This window comes from Semicossyphus pulcher, unplaced genomic scaffold, assembly GCF_022749685.1.
Source record: "Semicossyphus pulcher isolate SPU_LCO1_2020_fin unplaced genomic scaffold, fSemPul1.0.p SCAF_15, whole genome shotgun sequence".
Lineage (NCBI taxonomy): Eukaryota > Metazoa > Chordata > Actinopteri > Labriformes > Labridae > Semicossyphus > Semicossyphus pulcher.
The window spans coordinates 8110266-8131379 of NW_027211659.1; the positions used below are offsets into that span (position 1 = coordinate 8110266).

Here is a 21114-nt window from a genome sequence, read left to right on the forward strand (position 1 = left end):
GGGGATGTGATGGAAAAAGTACAGTCAAGCTAAACACATAACAGTGGTCCACTTCCATGCTAAAACTAGCTCATGGTAACAAATGGAGAGGTAATGTAGAGCTAACTAATGCTAAAGAGCTAAGTTGCTAGTTTACAAGGTTTATACACTGTAAGCTAGCTGTGCTAAATGTATTCAACAAAAAACTAGAAGGCTTGATAAATGGGCTCATTGTAGCACTATTCTCAACATTTTTATGGATTGTGGTGATGTTTTATGCTGACACCATCTCTAGTTTACAAAAGTATAAGATGACTATTGCTACAGAGAGAGGTAGCCACTTTGCAAGGTTTTTCTACACTGTAAGCTAGCTGTACTAGCCGGACTTTACTTAATGAAATGGCCACAAGGTAGCGCTTTCAGAACACTGTTATGGATAGCGGTGTTGTTTTTTATGCTGACTACATCTCAAATGTATGAGATGCAAAGCAGAGCTAATCTCCGCTACAGAGCTAGGTAGCCACTTCAAGGGTTCTCTACACCACAAGCTAGCTGTGCTAAATGGATCCAACAACAATGTAGAAAGCTTATACATAGCCACATGCTAGAGCTGGCCGCATCAGTGTTGTGGCTGGTAGCCTACTGTTGTTTTTCTATGCTGACGGCATCTCAAAGAATCAAATGTATTTGCTACAGCTATAGGTAGCCTGTTTGCTAGGTTTCTACACTGCCAGGTAGCTGTGCTAAATGTATTCAACAAAAAAGAAGAATGCTTTATGAATGGACATATGATAGAGCTATTCACAGCAATGGTATGGATAGTGGTTTTGTTTTTTATGCTTACACTATCTGAAGGAAACAAATCTAAAAACAAAAGCTAACCTCTGCTACAGGGCTAGATAACTTCAAGGGTTTTCCAAGTTGCAAGCTAGCTTTGCTAACTTATCCAACAAAAAGTAGAATGCTGTAAAATGACGACATTGTAAGGCTATTTACATCGATATTGTTGATAGATAGGCACCTTCTCAGGGGGAGAAAAAACAAATGAGAGGCAATAAATTGCTAACTTCTGGCTACAAAGCTAGCGAACCAATTTGCAAGGTTTTCTACGTTGCCAGCTGGCTGCCAAAAAAATAGCCAAAAAAAACAGGGAACAGGGGAAAGAAAGAGATGACAAGACAAAATGACAAAAGAAGTGACAGACAAACAGAGGAAAAGGAAGATGGAGAGGAGGGGTACAAGGAGGCCCATCTGTCTGTCAAGGCCTCAATTGAAAGTAGCTGAAGTGGAGTGTTGAGATTTGAGAGTCAGGATCCAAAACCAGAGGGTGAGAGCGAGGACGGAGTGCTTGAGATGCGATAAGAGGCAGAGGTGTGGGAGGTGAAGAGGGGTGGGCCCCCCTTTGTGTTGTAGAAAGGAAGTGTGCGTGTGTCTGTGTGTGTGTGTGGAGGGATGTAGTGAACAGAAAAGGTAAGGCATGTGAAAATAGCACAAGATAAACCAAAGCTCTGGTTGGAGGAAATAGCTTGATAACCACAGAGGAAAAAAAGGTCAGCTGCAAATTGGAGGTGCGACATGTATGGAGGGTAAAGACGGGTTACAGAGGGTCTCTGTGTTCAGGGAGTGAAGATGTGATCTCTTGCATAGAGAAATGAGATGAAAGAGAAATAGTAAATGAATTCCTTAGATCTGCTATTCTCAAGGCAGGGTGTGAGCGTTAAGCCGGGAGGTGTGGGGGGAAGAAAATCACAATTTATGCATAAAATTATTACATGAAGGTACGAATGGCAGGAGCGAGTCTTGTCGGTTTTTAAACTGTTAATTAGTGTAATGTGTCTTCATGTTTTTAAATGAGGCGTGAATGTCCTGTAGTCCAAATTGGTTTGAATGCAGCATATATCTGTCTAAACGCCTTTCTATTGTGAAGAATCCTGGTTCTTTCATAAAACATCACAGAACAAGCCTGAACACAGAAAAATGTACGTTATTGAATTACAACTCCCAATGAGCCTTTTTGGTGAGAAACGTGAAATCATGGATCTTAATATTCTGTCTTGTCGACAGCTGAGAGCTGAAGATGACTTCTCCCAGAAAATGTATAGCCTTATGTCGTTCCAAATTTCAACATTTAGCTGCATTGATTTTGCTGCTTCTGAATGGCTTCATGTCCATAGCACCAGCAGCAAAGGTTCATGGGCATCGTAGTGTTTAGAGCCATCTGCCAATGTGAGGGGCACTCACACTTGCCACTCACTGAGTTTGGTGAGGCAATCAGCTGAGTGCAGGGTCAGGTGTGTGTGTGTGTGTGTGTGTGTCTAATTGGCCCTGATTGACAGCAGGTGTGGGAAGCCTACATATATGCTTGGGTTCCAGTGCTCTGTGCTGACTCATTATCTCACCATCAGAGGTAGTGAGAGGTTCTCTTCGTGCTTTCCCTTTCTGTGTGATTTGCAGACCATTTCTAGCTTTTCTCGAGTAGTTAGTTGGTGCTGGTCAGGTCTTTTCAACCCCAGCCTTTTGTGTTTCTCTTACAAGGCAGCCATTGTGCTCCAGTTTACAAGTGTTTCCCTGGTCACCCTAAAAGTTTGCTTTCTTGTCAGCTGTGGTTTAGTTTGCCCTAATCGAAGCGAAGGGGGTTTGTTTGTTCTTAGCTTGCTATTATTTTGGTTTTTCCCCTCTCCCATACAAACGCTTGCAATTTTAGTGGTTATCCCTCTGGGGTAACTTTAAGACACCCCTGGTCTGCAACTGCTTCCCATCCCTCATTATCCTGACAGCCAAGGGAAGCAAAAAAAACATGACTTCTCAGAAACACAGTTGAGATATATAAAACTGAATCACATGTTTACATTTGTCTGTGTTTCTTTGTCCAAGGACATCATATAAAGACAAATTTTAAAATGGAAATTGAGTTTGATAAGTTTCAGTTTTGCTCAAAACATTAGAACACAGTGTTTTCAGCAGCTGAACTTAACGCAAAGAAACTGGCTAAAATGAATAGACTTCCTAAACAATAGTTCAACTAGGCCTATAAAGCTGACAATATGCCTTTTTAGCTTGTTAAAAACATTTCAGCATGTCAAAGGATTGTTGTCCACATTTCTACCACAGAGGAAAAGGTAGAAGCTCAATACTGTCCATCTTTCTCTTTACGTTGCTCTTCTGGAGAAATGATCCCACTGAATGGACGTTAAATACATTGAACTATTTGAGTAAAACCACCATTTAAAATTAAGATTAAAACCAGGCCTGGTATAGGTCGATGTTGTTTTAGTCACATTCACAACAGTTGATGTCACAATGTCAGTTACACTGGAACTGTGCCGGAGCGGTTTCTAATAGCAACAGAATGCTGCAGTGAAAATAACTGCTGCTGACAGAACTTCCTGTGCTGCCCCACTTCATGTCAGTTACTCTGTTGTTTGAGTTAGTCTTATTTAAGCACCATGGATTACTGTCTTACTTATTGTATTGCTTTGTATTTGTATTCTGATGACCACAGAAGGTGTTGTTCAGTTGCTCTCCGTTCTCATTAACACCTCAGCAGTGGTAACTGAGAAGGGGCCGTTTCAGTGCGACATTGTCCCGCTTTTTACAGGCTTCGCAACAACTAGAGAACAATGTATCCACCTGAATGTAATGTCATTTTAAGTCAACACTGATGCATAGACGTGCCAACGTGCTGGGTTTTGGTAGTAGGTAAGAATGGGGGGGAAAAAAGGGTGGTAAACACCAACGAAGATCTTGGGTGATTGAGAAGACAGGGTGTCTAGGTGAAAAGTAGCGTGTATTGTCTATAATGGCATCCATCCATCCATCCATCCATCCATCCATCCTATTATTCCTTAATTCCCAGATTTCTACACATATAGGTGTTTATTCCACTGATTCATAAGTCTGAAGCCTCATCTAGACTTTAAACTACAGTGGTTTTCTCATATCACCTGTGCACAATGTCCAGAGAATCAGGACGGGACAATGTCCCAAGTGGCCCTTCCACACAAGTAGCACACAAAAGGAGATTGTTTGTGTCAGATGCAGTCTCAACCTCTGGAAAAACTCTTTTTGGTTTTGGTTTGGCTTCTGCAAAATCAAAGAGTGGAACTCAATATACGGGAAAGAGTAATATTCTCCGGACAATTATGTGCCCTGTTGACTCATTAGACTCAATCACTTCATTGTGATTGATGCTTTCTGATCTTGTCTGATGTCTTACAACTGTCCTGGTTTTAACAATACTGCAACGTCCCCCCGTGCTTTTGACTTTTTAAAATCCTGTCATGTTTTTTACATTTGCATCATCGATCTCTTTCTCTTAAAGTTGTGTAGACCGAGAGTGATAAGAAAATATACAACCTGCATTGCTTCTTCCAGAAATCCCTCAGAGGCAACACTGTTCCTCGTATCAGTTAATGGCGTGGTGAGGGAATAAGGGGCCCAGTTGATACAGATATCGGTTGACACAAGTGTGTGAAGAGGGTGTGATTAAATCCACTGTGAAATCTGGGTTAACAGTGGACGGTCTGGGTTGGTGTGACCTGATCTTGGTTAGCGACGCTCTGGCTTAGATTGAGTTAGTCTGGCCTCAGTTGGTATTCTGGTCAGTGGGTCAGAGCCGGCAGCCAGGCCTCTCTCGGGCCATTCGTTAAAGTGATGTTCCTCGTCAAGTGTTCAAATCACACCATTTAATTGGTCTCCAGCCCTCTGGACAGGAGCCAATTACAGCTCCCCCTCTCCCAGTCTGTGCTCGTCTTTAGCGACGATGTTCTCACTGTTTTTCTTCTCGTCGCCCTGATCTTTGTTTTTCTTTGTCGTTTTCATCATCACAGGTTTTGACAACAATTTTACATTTTCTAATTATTTTTTGGGGTCAAATGACGACGCTTAAAGGCCGTCTTTAGGAGGATGAATCCAAGTGTCATTGAGGGAAACCTGCCTTCTCTTTGGTCTCGTTTTGACCATAAAAGGAGATTTCACGTGAAAACACAGCGTTGGGGAAATGTGGTCCCCAAACCCTCTGGCGTGAAAAATGAAAGAAGCATAAAGCAAAAAAAGGAGGCTGTGGAGCCTGCAGCGACGATAAGACATGAGCAACAAAGACACTTTGTAAAAGAACAAGACACAGTGGTTTCTAAATGTCTGCGTAACGGCATGCCGAGTGCAGAGAGGTTAAAAGGGAAAGGTTCACAACATGGGTGAATTCTGGGTATTTCCAGGATGCACAGGGTCATGCTAGGACATCTGTGGTTTGAGGAAGAGGAGGGGGCACATGTTGATCCCTTAATCAGAATGGAATTGCTTGAAAGATAGACGGGCGCTTATTTAGCCCACAATCAAATAATCGCATAATCCCCCACAGTGGCTCTCAGGGTATAATGGGCCTCTGTCTTCCGCTGCCTCGGACAGAGAACCGATTATGTCATCAAAAAGGGACGATTAGCAGACGAAAGGGGACATGAAAGCGAGGGGCACCCACTACCTGTTCACAAAAGGCGTAATTTTTACCGGTAATTAAAGGCTGGCATTTCCCTGATGGATCATCAGGAGCGGCGGCTCAAACGGGGGAGAAGCAGCGACGGGGAGTTAAAGAAGCAGGATTCGTTTCTGTTAAAAGCTCTCAGGCTTGTAATGGTAATTAAGGGCTTGTCTCTGGAGAGGAGACGATATTAGAAACAGAGGAGAGAGGGGCTGAGGTGGTGGAGCGGGCGGGCCCCCCAACTCTTTCATGTTCTCATCGCCCTGACTCATTCCTCCACTTATTCTGCCCCAGTCCTACAAGCTGCTCTCTCAATGTACTTCTCACCCCTCTGAGTTCCCCAGCTCACACCGACCTGCACTTCACAGCAATGCAGAGTGAAAGTAATCAGTTCAGCCTGTCGTCACTCTTCAACATCAGCTTGCTCTTATGCCATGAACAAAAAGCCTCAACTTTTCCACAGACTGTATAAAGTGCATGAAGCCTCTATGTTCAAATCTGGAGTCAATCGCGTGATGACGATGAAGTCTCTTATTAAGCGAGGAACACCGAACATATAGTTCCCCGCCAATAGATTCTGTAATCTTATGCAGAGAAGCTAAAGTGGAAGTTGCTAAATCCAGCATTCTTTCTAATGGCCAGTAGAGGGCGACTCCACTGGTTGCAAAGGGAAGTCACAATGTATGTATGTATGTATGTATTTATAACATCAAGAGATGTGTTCCCAATGAGTTCATAGTCTGAATCCTTTCTTTTTCAGCGCAGCATGTTGTTCATTTTGTAAACTAAGGTCCCATTCACAGCCAAATCAACAATAAGCTTGTGGGCTAACTAGCTAGCATAACTAATGTCACATGACTTTACCGATTATTTTAAGGATAATTTGTTTCAAGGGCCATTTTACTTTTTGAAACATGTGTAACGCTAGCTACTTGATTGAGTTGAAACCAAAAACTTTTACATTTAAATGTATGAATTGGCGTGCAAGGAATCTCGGGATACTTTGGGCCGCGAAGGATCCAGCCGATGGATTCTTCGTGGCCCGGGAAAAGGAGTACACTTGTCGGCCGCCACTGAAGGAGCCTTCGAATTGTGGCGGCCTTCGACGTGCCGCTGTGACGCAATCGGCCTTTTAATACGGCCTTTGAAGGCTGCAGCCCCTGGATCGAGACACAGCTAATGTATATCCACCCTGTTGTCCAAATATGGTCACTTCCGGTTCCATCAAAACAAGATGGCAACCCCCAAAACTGGAAGCTTCAAAATCGGGGTTTACAAACAAATGGATGTAACAGTGGCTTTCCCAGTCTATGATCTTGCTCAAAATCTGCTTGATAAAACAAGCGTCACAGCTTGTGTGCATCCAGAGTTTTGTTTTGGCCCGTCTCCAATTACAGCAGGCTGTGAGTGCAGCTTGCATTGGCACAAATGCACAGAGGTCCTGATGTGGCACAGTACCTGTTTTCTGTCTTAGCAGAGCCTGCAGAGCTGCTCCCGCCCAGCACAGTAAGGAAGCAATGTTTATAGACAGATTTGGACTTTCCCTGAGATTAACACCGTGTTCCTGATACAACCAGGTAATAGTAAACAAACCTGCCTGGTTACCAGGCTCCGGAGATACCACCGACCCACTTCTCTCGACTGAGAGGTGGAGAAGATGCGTGATCGGATATTTTCAGTGCGAATTTCCAGAAATCCCTCGGGGACGTTGTCGATACTGACTAGCTGTCATCCGTCATCTTGTCTCCGTGCTCCTTTCTGCCTCCACCCCGACTCGTCTCACTCTCTTGCCCTCGACTACAGAGTGTGCACGCGCACGTGTGTGTATTGTGAGAGTGTGCCACATTGTAGGGTGAATCTGAGGCTGCATGTAGTTTACATAAGGGAGCATACAGGAAGTTCATGTTTTATCATATATAACATGCACCATCGGGACTTCTTCTTCTCTGCCACACTCCATAGTGATCCATGCATCTTTAACCAGACAGAAGGATGCAGCTCCCTTTGCTACATTGAGCAAACACACACACACACAAGTACACACACTGTAGCTTCTACTGAAAGCTATTCCACTCAATGTAAAGACAGTTTGAAGTGCATCATAATTTTGATGTTTGAAGCCAACAGTGCATTTACTGCTCGTCTTGTTCGCTCTCTTATCCTCGCCGCGTGCAGAGAAAGGATTACACGGCAGCATGTGCACCATTTTTTATGCTCGTTTCACACCTTGTGGGGGAAGAATCGTGAGTGACAGGGCTTGTATCAGATCCTCCTGCAGCGATATCCACGGGAAATCTTCCCAAACACGATATCTCTCTCTCTCTTTCTCACACACACATACAGACACGCGCTTATAGTACATATGCACACACAAGCACTTTCTGCTTGGCCTCTTTTAATTAATGCTTTAAATACTGCAGCTCTGAGGAAAGCAGGGCTGTGGAATAAGTATGCTTTGTGTGGAAGGTTTCTGGTTTTGTCTTCGGATTAAAGGTCATGTGAAATAAGACATTTATTTTACACAGCTTGCAAAATCTGATTTGATATTTTCAAGCTGAAAACGCATTCCCTCTGCTGCTCGTGTCTCTGAGCCCACTCACTGAAAAACCGATCGACTAGCTCTTCCTGTAAAACAATATTTTATCCAGTGAACACCAGAATGGCAAAGCACAGATATCCAGCAACACAAGTACGCCAGAGCAGATGATGAGCCTGTTTAGCGACATGTCCGGTCCCCACGTTTCCACAAACTAATGAGGCATGCTTTTATTTTGAAGCACAGTGACTGCACAATAGCCACCGTGTGAAGTCACAGAGTGCGTTCTCATCCAGATGACTTTATGAGCGTTTTCAATTTGCAACTCAAAAACCTGAATATTGAAATTGAAGCCTGAAATATTGAAAGAATTTCCTCCCACCATGTTTCAGTCCTGTTCCCGAACTCCTCATCATCACACCACAGAAGTGTGGCACATTTGCATTCTAATTTGCCAATTTTATGGAAATTTGGTTCAAAGTTCCGCCAGATTTTTTCGTACAACAAAACATGTTGAACAAATAATAGTTCTAACAATTACCCTGAGGGGTCGACCACTGTATCAGACATCATGGAAATTCACCTGGTAGGTAACAACCGACAGACCAACACTGCCATGCTGGGCCGTGCAGCTATATGGTGGGTGATGGACAGCAGCCTCTTGTCTGAGGGGAGGGGCTTAAACTGTGTGTGCCAGGTGTCAGGGGTGGGAGGGGCTTACCTGCCTCAGAGTCTGTGAGGTGAAGAGGTCATAGTGATACCTGTGGAGTAGCTTAGCATAATTTACAGTTTAAAAAAACTTTTCTCACACTGGTGCTCTGTGCAGGCCCTCGTACAGCCTCTGCCTGAAACGACTCGGTCAGCTCCGTCCCTTTAGGAAACCCCGCCCTTCTGATTGGCCAGCTCTCCGAAGCCTGCTGAGGCTGCACTTTGTGACGTCACAAAGAGGAACACTGTGTGAAACCTGGCGTTCACAGCATCCTGCAGACTGAGCTGAGAAGCCTGGGGATTACTCCGACATACTTTTACCTACAGATTTGAAACTTCACCCATTTAGTCTGGACATCCAACACTGTAACATTATATACATTATCTTAAAATGGGAAACAGCTTAATACCCCCTCTTTAAGCTGAGTAGAAAGTTGTGATAACAATTACACTGAGTCATATTTGCAGTCGTATGTTTGTATGTTCGATACTATACAGATGGACAGAACAGCAACTGGATGGTTTGATGCGTCTTAATCATTCTGAGACTTTTTTGTACTATAAAATTCTTTCTAATCCAATTGCATTTCTCATGTGTCACCACGTGTCCTTACAAGATCTTAACTCCTCTGTTTGACATTATTCGGCAAGAAGAACCGCTCTTTAAATTAATCAGTGCTCTGACGAGACGCAGAAGAGGGAGACGATGCAGGCAGCTGTTTCCCTCAGTAAGCTCATGTTTCTGGATGAGTCCGCAGAGAGAAGACTGGTGGGAACAAGCAGTCCTGAATTATGTGGTGCAATGTTAATAAGAGACTTGATTTGTAATTCTAATGTTTTTGCAAACTTTTTTCACATTTCACGTATCCCCAGACCCCCAACATCTCCTGTAAGTTTTTGTTTTGTCATGCATTTTTTCATCAGTGCAGCCCTCACATCAACTTTCAGATTAAAGATTCTGTCGACCAATTTTCCAACACCTCGACCTGCCTGCGTTACATGAAACTTTAACTCGCGGCTCTTCTCCTCCTCCTCCCACCTGCAGGGTGCAAACATAAAATCAAACAAATGAGCGAAGTGCACTTCAGGGTGAGGGAAAACACACCAACATGTTGTATCGCTTCTGGTGCCAGCCTTCGCCCTGCCTTTAAAATAGAGCACTGAGAGAACATTGGGGTTGTGCAGAAGACCGGCCTGTGTGTTACGAAACATCAAACACACTCTGACTATGACTTATTCAAAAGCCACTCCAGATTGTTGCTTATTCTACAAATAAAACATGGTGGCTGTCACACACAAAGAGGAGGCACAAACTGACTGTGCTCCGCGTGAAAGACAAGGAGGCCTATTCAGAGGATTCAAGGAGAGAGAGATGAGACAGAAATGACATTGACGGGCGTGTGTGTGCGTGTGTGTGTGTGTGTGTGTGTGTGTGTGCTCGTTTATAACCATGTTTGTATGCGCGTGGTTTTATTGTTTTCCCTTTTTTCTGCCCTTCTGTCTGCGTATCTGTCAATCTCGCTGTGTGCTCGGTGCATCTGTGCTGAGTTTGGACAGCATCTGCACTGTTTTCTGTGCGCCGTTTGTTTTCCTCTCCTCTGGCTTGGAAAGTATTCCTCCCTGACTGACGGCGAGTGCCAGCTCTGCGAGGGAAAAATCATCCCGAACACTGTGAAATCAGCTGAACAATGCAGCGAGGGTGGATGCAAATCAAATTCACGACCCTGTTTCGCACACGTCATTTATTGTCGCTTAAAAAAAAAAGGCCATTATTCTTCTGTCATTTGAGCTCACTAATTCATTTATTTATTCATGCACTCATCTGCCCGTGCAAAGCTTTGCTTGTGTTCTGTACTCATTTCAGGGAAGGCCTCAAACTGGCACATTCCTCCAGATATTGTACGTAACATTAGAAGCAACTTTGCCTTTCAAAATAAAAGCCTAAAAGAAGCAGAATTAAAGGAAGGAAAAGGGAGGATCTTAAATCTCCATCAGGCGCTGTGACCAACTCTCAGCTGGGTGGGGACGGGGGGGGGGGGGGGGGGGGTTGTCAATCACTCAGATTACATGGATTTGTTCCACGCCCACGCATGCATGAAGGCAGAACTGACACACAAAGGCGTGCGCACTTAAAGAAGCACACACTCACGAAAACACTTAATCATGCTCTTGTGCTGCTCGGCGCACACATTCAGTCAGCGCGGGGGGGGGATATGTTTCACACCACATCTCGCCAAGGCTTGTAACGGCACATTTATTCGTGAAGTTCAAAAAATGACACAGTGATGGACCCGAGTTTTTATGTTGTTGCTAAAACACTGGAAGTCCACAGAGAGGGAGCGGGGGGGGGGAGGGAGGCGAGAAGGGGCGATACTGTAAAGCAGTGCAGCAGACAGCTTGTGAAATCAAAGTGTGTTAAAGGCACGATGTGTCACTGTTTGTCATGTCGATGTTGTGCTTTCTAGTGATGTAAGAGATGTCAAAGTATATCTTTATGAGATATCATGAGAAACACATCAAAGTATAAAGATGTCAGGAAACAAACAGGACGATAACACTTTCAAAATAAAAGCATCAATAATCAAATCATTTTCTGTGCAAACTGCCAAACATTTCACCGTCTTAAATATGAGGGTCTTATGACTGTTCCTTCAAACTGGTCCTCAAAATGAAGAAGGTTCCTGGTTCGATTCCCAGACCTTTCTGTGTGGAGTTTGCATGTCCCCCTTGTGTCTGCCGAGGTTCCCTCCAGGTACTCCGGCTTCCTCCCACAATCCAAAGACATGCTCATCAGGTGAATTGGTGACTCTAAAATTTCCCGTAGGTGTGAGTGCGAGCGTTAAAGGTTGTCTGTCTCTATGGCCATGTCTGCACGTACACGTTTCGAGTTATTCCCTCCTTCGTTTCCAAAAAAAAACCCCGCCCACACAAGCACGATTATAAAAAAAACGCAGAACAACAGAAATGCTGTCATGACAATGCCACACCAACAGGCGGTGATATAACCCAGGAGGCAGCAGCTCAGTCTGTAGGGACTTGGTTTGGGAACTGGAGGGTGGCCGGTTCAAGTCCCGGTACGAACCAAGCGTGGAAATTAGGACCGGTAGCTGGGGAGGTGCCCTGTCATTTCCTGAGCACTGTTGAGGTGTCCCCCCACTGCTCAGGGCTTACGTTCATGTGCTGCCCCCTCACTCTGACGTCTCTCCATTAATGCATGTCCACTGGTTCCTGTTTGTGTGTATTTCAGGCCTTTGTGTGTGTAGCATGTTCACAATCATTTCCCCTCGTATTAACAAAGTATTCTTTCTACCTTCTTCTTCATGCAAAGAAGAAAAAGAAAAGCGTGCCCAATCAAAAGTCTGATAAAATCTATTGCCTGTTAGTTAGGTTAGAAGCATCACTGTTTTTGTCACGTCCGTCATTTTGCAAAGGAATGTCGCCTCATTTGTGACAAAGGTGATAACAGCGCACAGCCTGCCGTCACGAGCCAAAAACGCTGTGTACCCTGTCTGCACGTCTCCGTGGAAACAGAGTTTCTAAAAGTCTAGGATAGACTCGAGCCAATACATATGTACGTTTACGTTATGTTAGAATGAATCTATGGTGCTGATTGTGTTTCCACCAGGCCATCATAAAGATGTGTTTAAAGGCTCTTCCTCTAGGTACGTCTGTTAGTAACTCATCAACCAAAGGGGACAAATACTACATAAATAAACACAAGTAGCTTTCAGTATCTTTAATGTAGAGTAGCTGGCTTTTAATCAATATTAATGTGACATGTTGATTAAAATATCTAACTGTCTGCAGCTGCCAAACCAGGTTCTCTAAAATTGTGAAGCTGTCGTGTGAAGCGGCCTCGCCGCTTCTTTTGCTGAACATCACAGAGCATTGGATTTGGGTTCTCTTAAAAGCTTCTCTGGAGCTCGAGGTCATAATCTACCTTTTTTTCTTTGCCATCTGTGAAGCTTTCCACCTGAAACTTACTGTACTCCTCTTTAAAAATAGACGGGCAGCGTCTTAATTAGCCATGTTTTTAGATGTGTGTGCGTTAGTTCTGCTTTGACGCCCAAGGTTGTGGCGGCGGGACTCTTCAAACCTCCACGTACGCACGCATCATTAACGCTGTCTGTCTGTTTAAGAAGAATAACGTATCGGCATTAATTCCCCCCCGCAGATCGGTTAAAGTCAACACAGACACCGTCCTGCGAGTTACCAATGGTTACAAGCCGCTCTGCCTATAATAATAGATGATACTAATAATGACAGTGCTGTGGGGTCTGACAGCAGGAGAGAACAGAGGGATTTAAGAAGCTGCTCCTCCTCCTCCTCTGTAACTCGATAGTGTGCAAATTATTCACCTCATTGTTTCAGTCCTTGTTAATAGTCTTCCTGCCATCTGCTCAAACTTCAGCCGGCTTGACATCGTAGTAGTTTGCTGGCTCAGAGGCTAATGATAGTCATGCCAGCTTTACATCACGCCGTCTTCCTGTCTCCGTGCCCGGCTAATGTTTGCACATGCTTCCCAACAGCCGTGACCGCAGCTGTATCTACGTGTAACGTCATTTCAGGTGACTGAAGTGGTCAGAAGTTCTCCAGAAGAAGGGCTCCAGAGGGAGACGAGGTCGCATGTAACGCAGGCAGAGGACCTGGAGTGACCGTGGGTGTATTTTATCCCCACGGTCAAACGTGATACAGCAGAAAAAAACGTTTTTTACTTATAAAAGACAGTAAAATGTTGGCCAACCATCATGAATTTGTGAGCAGCAAATTAAAATGTGTATACATTTGTTTGAAAATAACAAAAAAACCCACCTCTGGCTTGCCCTCATAATGGTAGTTATAACATTATCCATCCATCCTTTATCTACACCACTTATCCTGTTCACGATCGCAGGCGGGCTGGAGCCGATCCCAGCTGTCATTGGGCGAGAGGGGGGGTTACACCCTTGACTGATCGCCTGTCAGTCACAGGGCTGACACACAGACAAGCTTTCACGCTCATACTCCCATATACGGGCAATTCACCAATGAAGCTAACGAGCATGTCTTTGAACTGTTGGAGGAAGCTGGAGTACCTGGAGGGAACCCATGCATGCACGGGGAGATCATGTAAACTCCACACAGAAAGGTCCACTACGTCTGAACCGGGGTTCAAACCAGGAACCTTCTAGGTGTGAGGCGACAGCACTAACCACTGCAGCCAGCCGCCTGCGCTGCAATGACTAAAATCACGAGTCATTTTCAAATAAAATACATTTTTAGAGTCCTTATACTTGTGACGAAGCGGTGCTGATGCGCCAAAACAATTCAGTACTCGTATTCGTGAAACCTACACTGAACCTGTGTAATGTGCCTGAGCAATACTACGTGTTATACGGTAACACAGACCGCAGTGAAACCTAGAAGACGAGGAGATCTCGCATGTTCTCGCGTGTGTTCGATAAATTCAGCTGTTGTATTAAACCTGCTGTGAAATCATTTACAAGTCTGTCTTCACAAGATGCTCCACGTTCCTCATGTTAGCACAGCGGCTGGTTGTCCTTCTGATTTTCTCTTTCATATAATATAAAACTTCATACAATAATAATATTACGTCTCGTGACTTTTTTCTCACAAAATTCCGACTTTTTTTCTCTAAACCTCAGATTTTTTTTTTAACATGGCCCTAATACTCGTAATATAATCATTATTGTATATAATTACCATGCTGCGTGGTACATATTATATCAATACCTTATTTTCATAACACTATTATTGTATGAAATGGTTCTTATTACCGTATTATCTCATTAAGTTTATACCACAATCAATAAACACAGATTCTGATGTTATCTTACCTGTAATAATCATCATGAGAAGAAGAAGAAGAAGCTTTTCTTTTAAGGACTCTTTCTGTCTTTGGTTTCAAATTCGTGACATTAAAATCCTCTTCTGCCTTCTCAGAATAAACGTGACGTCCTTAATGTGCACAGAGATAACCATGACAACCGGGCACCTGCTGATAAAGCTCCAGAACAGCCTCTAATGCCCTGTGTGCTATCGTTTTGCCAAATAAAAGTTCAACTTGTAAATCTTCAGCCCGGAGAAGCTATTTTTTATGCGTTACATCAACTCAAGTTAAAAATTTATGGGGATGAGCAAGAAGGAAAGAGTGTTATTCGTTTAGCCCGGGCCCATCTGAAGTAGAGACAAACTTTAGGGGAGCAACTTTGACAGGATGAATGCCCACCGTGTTGCAACACAATCCCAGGAAACCTTACTGCATACACAGTATGTAACAATGGTGATGTTGCAGGTGTAGCACCCTCCGCTGGTGAGGACGCCTCATAGAGGGCTGTGAGTTTGTTCGGGGCAGTGCTGCTTGGATTAAAATGAGACAACAGGAGGCCTTCAGCGGTTTCCTGTGATTCCCAGGGAGCTCAGTGGAGACTTCCTCTCCAGGCAGCGGCTGCCGGCAGCATGACATTCCTAGTTTACAATTGATCTGTGGGATAAACTAACAGCACGGGGGAGATTTACGAACAGAGGAGAGGGGAAATGCGGCATCAGTCTCACACACGGAGAGACACACAGTTGTACAATATATCATTTGCACAGTATGGTTGCTGATTGTGATGAAAGCGTGACAATACAGTAAAGCCCCGCTGCACCGCGTAGGCCTGCGTGCCTTTGTGCGTTACATACAGGAGGCTCTTATTTTGTAGGTAAAGCGTGTAGCCTTTGTAGAGGCCGGCTGTGCACAAATACCAAGTGGAGAGTGGCTGTTGAACTTTGGAAATGTCAGCCTCTGCTCCTCACAGACGGCACTATCAGTTCATTCCTGGGTGTCCTCCCGTCCTCCTTCCCCGCTCGCCTTAAAAACTTTCCTTGTGCCGAGGGTGACCTACTGAATTCTTTTGAAGCTGCGCGTGTGTCGCGGGCAGGAGGAGCACGCAGGATACATGCCCTTAGTTCAAACACAAACAGGCTGTTATAAATAACCTTGCCCAGATTTGCTCTAAAGACATGCGTGCAACCATAGACTGAATAAATAATGAACCTAGCCACTGTGACATCACACATTGGTTTGTGGACTGGGCTTTGGCATTTTGGCCTTTGCTGTGTTTGTGTCTTTGGCGCCAAAAGTGACCAAATTTGGACGAGAGGGTGGCGCCGGAGAGGATTGAGGGGTTGGCAAACTCCAAGTCATCAAAGCAGTCTGTGCCCTTGGCTAACTCATTAGCTGGTGGACGAGCTTTTGTTTCCCTCTGCATTACATTCTATCTGTGGTGGAGGTGTTCGACCGAGGTTCTTTATTTATTAGTCTGAGAAGTTAAGAGATTGCTTGCCCACATCTACAAAGAGTTAGCAAGCAGCAGGCAGCTTCTTATCCCTACAGCCTGCATCTTCTCTGCAGAGAAAAACCAACAACAGTCCTTAATCCATTGCACTGGCCGCCCCAATTAAATCACTGTAAGCTAGGTATAACTGGTACTTTGTGCTTAGAGATTGATGAAATAATACTAAGATTTCACTCATGGATAAAGCTGTTAGCTTGATGGATCAGTTTGAACAAGGAACCGCACAGAAAACCGTAATATTTGCATAAAAAATCTCCAAAATGCACCAACAACACAAGCAAGGCCGAGAGCTGATGTTCTGTGTTGATAGCCCCTTTTTACACTGCCAGTTCAAGGCGGGATTATTACGCCTCTGGGCAGCTTTACGCGTGTGTTGCTTGGTCCAATGTAAAATGGCAAAGGCTGCATGAGGGCGGAGCTTCGTCACGGCGCTGTGGCAGAACCGCAGTGTCAGAGGGGCTGATGTCAAGCATACAGTCTCACCTGTCACTCAAAGCGTCCACTCCCCTAAGTATGCATAACTTGGCTTCATATAAATTAAACAGGTGAGTTTTAAACATTCACTGACGTACATCAACTGAAAAATATGGTATAATATATAGATGCCAAAAGTGTTGTTTGTATCAGGCTGTAAACACGTTTAATTCTGCAGTTAGTGGATGTTTTAATATGCAGCCTAATGAGGATTGACTCTCCTTTGCAGCCAGCCTCAAGTGGCCACTAGAGGAACCGTAGTTTTTGTCACTATTTCTCAGCTGCATAAGTTTCTGCTTGGTCGACAGCATCTCAGAAAAAGATTTTTTTTTTGCCTCAAACAGCAACTTTTTCAGACGGCAGTTAAGTGCTATAGTTTGCCTTTTAATTCCCCGCACTGGAGTCCGGGGAGCTGTCCATGGTGCTGTCACATGCTAAGCAGGATTAATGAAAACATGCCGCACACCACTACAGTTTACCTTACACTCCTGCTCATACACCCTGCTGTGAAACATGAAAAAAAGCGTCTCCCCCATCCCCCCCTCATCCTCTTCATGCCTTCTCTCCCACCGCTCCCCTCATCACATGCCTCGGAGCAAGACACGGCATTGGCTCTCCCGAGAGGAGCGTCGTCCGCCATACGGTTTACAGTGTACGCTGCATGATGAGCCTTCCTCGTGTGTGTGTGTGTGTGTGTGTGTGTGTGTGTGTGTGTGTGTGTGTGTTGTTTACATGTAGCTGTGTGGTTCAGCGAGAGGCAGGCGCGTGTGATTGCTGCACCCGGGGCTTCTTGAGAATGCCACTTCAGAGGGATGTAAAGTAAACATGTGCATAGTAAAGGCTGCGGTGCTCTACTTTATCTCTTATACATGTGCAGTTCAGGGACACTGAAGGTCTTACATGAGTTGTATACAAAGAGGAATCTATATGCCAGCTCAAACCAGTGCTACATGTTACATTAAGTGTATATTTTTATGCAGATAAATTTGCCATCATCTTCCTCAACTAGCAAAAGAATAGCATTAGCATTACTGTAAGGAAACTGTCTTTCCTTGAAGCACGATGTATCACCTTTTTCTTCCTCCTGACTATCTGCCCTCTCTGCCGAACCACAGAGATAATCCATCAATTGATGAAACAAAGACCCTTTCAGCTCCGCACATGAACAATTACTTCTTCTTCTTTCACATATCACCTGTCAGCAAACGGCAGTTGTTGACTCCTGACCTTCCTTCACACCCAGCAGCAGCTCTAAATAAAATCGTGTCATTGTCGGCCTCCTCTCGCTTCCTTTTTGCTTTGCTTTTCTCTCTTGATGCACCGGTCTCGAGGGGCGATTTGGAAAGCTCTTGAGTGCCCTCGTGTGTTCATTACTGTTTACATGCTTTGGGATGTGTGTGTGTGTGTGTGAGTGTGTTTGTGGGATGTTGGCATGAGAAAATCTACATGTCTTTCCTGAGATTCCTCCTCGAATCCCTGTTGAAGTTTGTTTGAAACACAGCTGCTCTTCCCTTGAGGTTTTTTGTCCTGCTTACAAGTTCTCTTTTCCAACAACGTTTGACATGAATTGTCTTCAGGATATGTGTGTGTGTGCGTGTGCAAATTATAAAAAGAAATGTGCGTGCACATGTCACCGATAAAATGATATGAAGTGTTTCCTGTTGATGTCAGTCACTTTGCAGCCGCAGATATGATGCGGTAGGATATGTTTCAGGAAATGCGCTCCTTTTAACAAGCCAATGCGACAATCAAGCATGACAGCTTGTCATCTCCCGTCTGTTTTCGCAGGAAGCGCTTTGAACCTGACTTGCCGGGCGTTTTTCGGCTACAGCGGTGACGTCAGCCCGCTCATCTACTGGATGAAGGGAGAGAAGTTCATCGAGGATTTGGATGAGGAGCGGGTCCAGGAGAGCGACATCAAGTAAGAAAGACAGCTGTAGCTGGAGTTATTTCGCTGCACATGGCAGTAATGAGGAATTAATAGCAGACTTAGATGAATTCACTGGAAAATATTAAAGGATGATACCAGTGCTTTGGCATGTTTTAGCCCATTAACTCCAAATTGCAAACACTAATCCAACCATTTTCCAGAGATTTATTCGCAGCTGCTTGCTTCCATTTATTTTGCTAAGGTATGAACATCATGCAGGGACTTGAAACTTGTTCTAAATCATAAATAATACTTTGTTGCCTTCATTTCTTTGTTGAAATCACATTATTGTGCTGTGGAAAAGCACAAACAAGCAGGTGCAAACAAGATAACTCATAATACGCTCCATTGAGCACAGTAACAGGAGATTGTGGAGCATTAGCTACAGATGTAAAGCTGTTTTTAGCTGCAGTATAAGTTGCTTTTATCTTAACACACATATAACAACAGACATCGAACGTACACGCGCAACAACAACATGTATAACAGCAACATTTAAAGGTCACACAGCAATAACCTACAACACAGCAGAGCATGTTGCTTTAATACGGCCTTATCCTGTATCACAACGTCTACAACACCGGAGCCAGAGTCTCTTATTGTGCTGCACTTTCATATTGATTATTTGTCCCATGCCTCATTGCAGCTACCAACTACGCTGTCGAAAAAGTCAAGACACAAGACGCAGAAAAGAAGCAAACAGAAAGTTTGTTGTTGTGCAGCTGCAGAGTGGAGTCAGGGATGCCGGAGCATCGTGGAGCGCTGCTGCAAACAAACAGAGTTTTCAAAGCAGACCTCGGGTGTGGATGCATTATTAGTTCTCTATTGTGACGCAAGCAATGCTCTGCAAAAATATCTTCCTATAGAAGCTAACATAGTTATAAGGGACTGTACTGTTTAAATTTTCATTGACTGTCTTTACTCGTCTGCCGCGGCTGATGGTCGAGATTTGTTGCTCTTTTTTGATGAAAGCTTCTGAACAAACAGACATTTGTTTTATAATATAATAATGCACTTTATTTGTATAGCACATTTTAAAACACACAAGTGCTTTACATACAGAAGAGAGTGCATGAGTAAAATCCTGCACAGGCCGACATGCATATAAACAACATATATACTACATGAAACATGCATACCAGCATACACATATTCAAGCATGATGCACAGACAAGATGACCTAAAGAAATGAGTTTTTAGCAGCCGTTTAAAACTGACCACTGATTCGGCAGACCTGGTGTTCAGGGGTTGCAGAGTTTAGGAGCTTCAAAAGCACGATCCCCTCTGGTTTGATCGAGGAACTGATAAAAGGCCCTGATCAGAAGATCAGAGAGGACGGCCGCTAGGACAAGGGCTCAGTAGTTCTGTTACATATGAGGAGCCAGGCCGTGCAGGGCCGTGTATGTTATTAATCACATTTGAAAATGGATTCTGTTGTTTAGTGAAGCCAATGACGGGGGGCAAGAATTAGAGTGATATGAGACTGACGACCAGTGTTTGTTAACAACCTAGCTGCTGCGTTTTGGACTAATTGTAGACCTGCTAGTTTAAAATCGTTTTAGATGATAAAACATTTTTATGTAATGGATATATACAGCACAGATGCATTTGCTTTTATTTTCAGTTCAGCTGTTAATATTCTCAATGTAGTGCAGGTTTAAGTTTGTTTATCCTCGTGTAAAGAAAAGCGCTTTTCTAGTCTTCCGACCACTCAAAGCGCTTTCACACTACATGTCACACTCAACATTTCTCACACACTGATGGCAGAGGCTGCTACGTAAAGAGCCCAACTGTCATTCAGTACTGATCCTATTCACACGCCGATGGCTATGACCGCGGGTTTGGGGTTCAGTGTCTTCGACATGTAGACTAGAGATGAGGTTCAATTCTTTTTACGAACAGTTTGTATGAGTCACTCACTAAAGAGAGTCGGCTCCGAGTCACTTGAGTCACTTACCAAGAGCATGAATCCCCAACCGGCATGCACACTAGAGACTAACTTCCTGATTAGCACTCCGCTAACATGATTGGAGATTAAAGTTAATCGTGCAGCTCTTCTCGACCTTCTGATAGTTTTTTGGATCTAATTGACCAATGTCTGATAGTAAAGCGAGTCATTTTGCGGGGTTTGTGACGCTCATTCTTCCATGATTGTGTTCGGGAAAAGTGCTTTTTGTGCCCTGCCGTGTCGGGAGAGTGAGTGAGTGATTTGTGTTATTCGAGTCAGACCTTCAGCTCAGGGCAGGGAGCGAGCTCCGGGCGCCGGACGGAGTACTGAGTTGAAACAAGCCCCAAAGTGGTCGTTTTTCCTCACAGGGCGAGGCTTTTATGGTGGTCTCGCCTCAAATTCGCTGTGGCTAGTAGTGGGTAGGAGGGGTGAGTCAGTGAACGAGCTATAGTGTAGATGAGGACTCGTGACTCGCTTCGAACGATTGACCCATGACTTGCACATCACTGCTGTAGACTGTAGCAGCCAGGGATCGAACCGCCAACCTTCTAATTGAGAGACGACTGACTCCATTTAGCCATAAAAGTCTTCCCAAAGTAGCCTCTGTCTCCAGAGTCTCTGTTACATCTGATCCCATTTTTTCTTTCTCTGTCCAACCAGTTCGTTCAAAGCAAGCGTTTGTTTTCTACAGTGGTCTTTGCATGTGTTTATCAGCTGCAGAAA

The 21114-nt window shown here is 44.2% G+C and overlaps 1 protein-coding gene across 2 annotated transcripts in view; it reads left to right on the forward strand.

Annotated features, from left to right (window-relative positions):
• The window catches only part of il1rapl1a (interleukin 1 receptor accessory protein-like 1a), a 195341-nt gene that overhangs the window by 158053 nt on the left and 16174 nt on the right, over positions 1 to 21114 (forward strand). For both annotated transcript variants that reach the window (XM_069663292.1, XM_069663293.1), the window contains exon 7: positions 18302 to 18434. In XM_069663292.1, coding sequence (XP_069519393.1) covers positions 18302 to 18434 — 133 coding nt within the window. The remainder of the gene's footprint in view (positions 1 to 18301; positions 18435 to 21114) is intronic.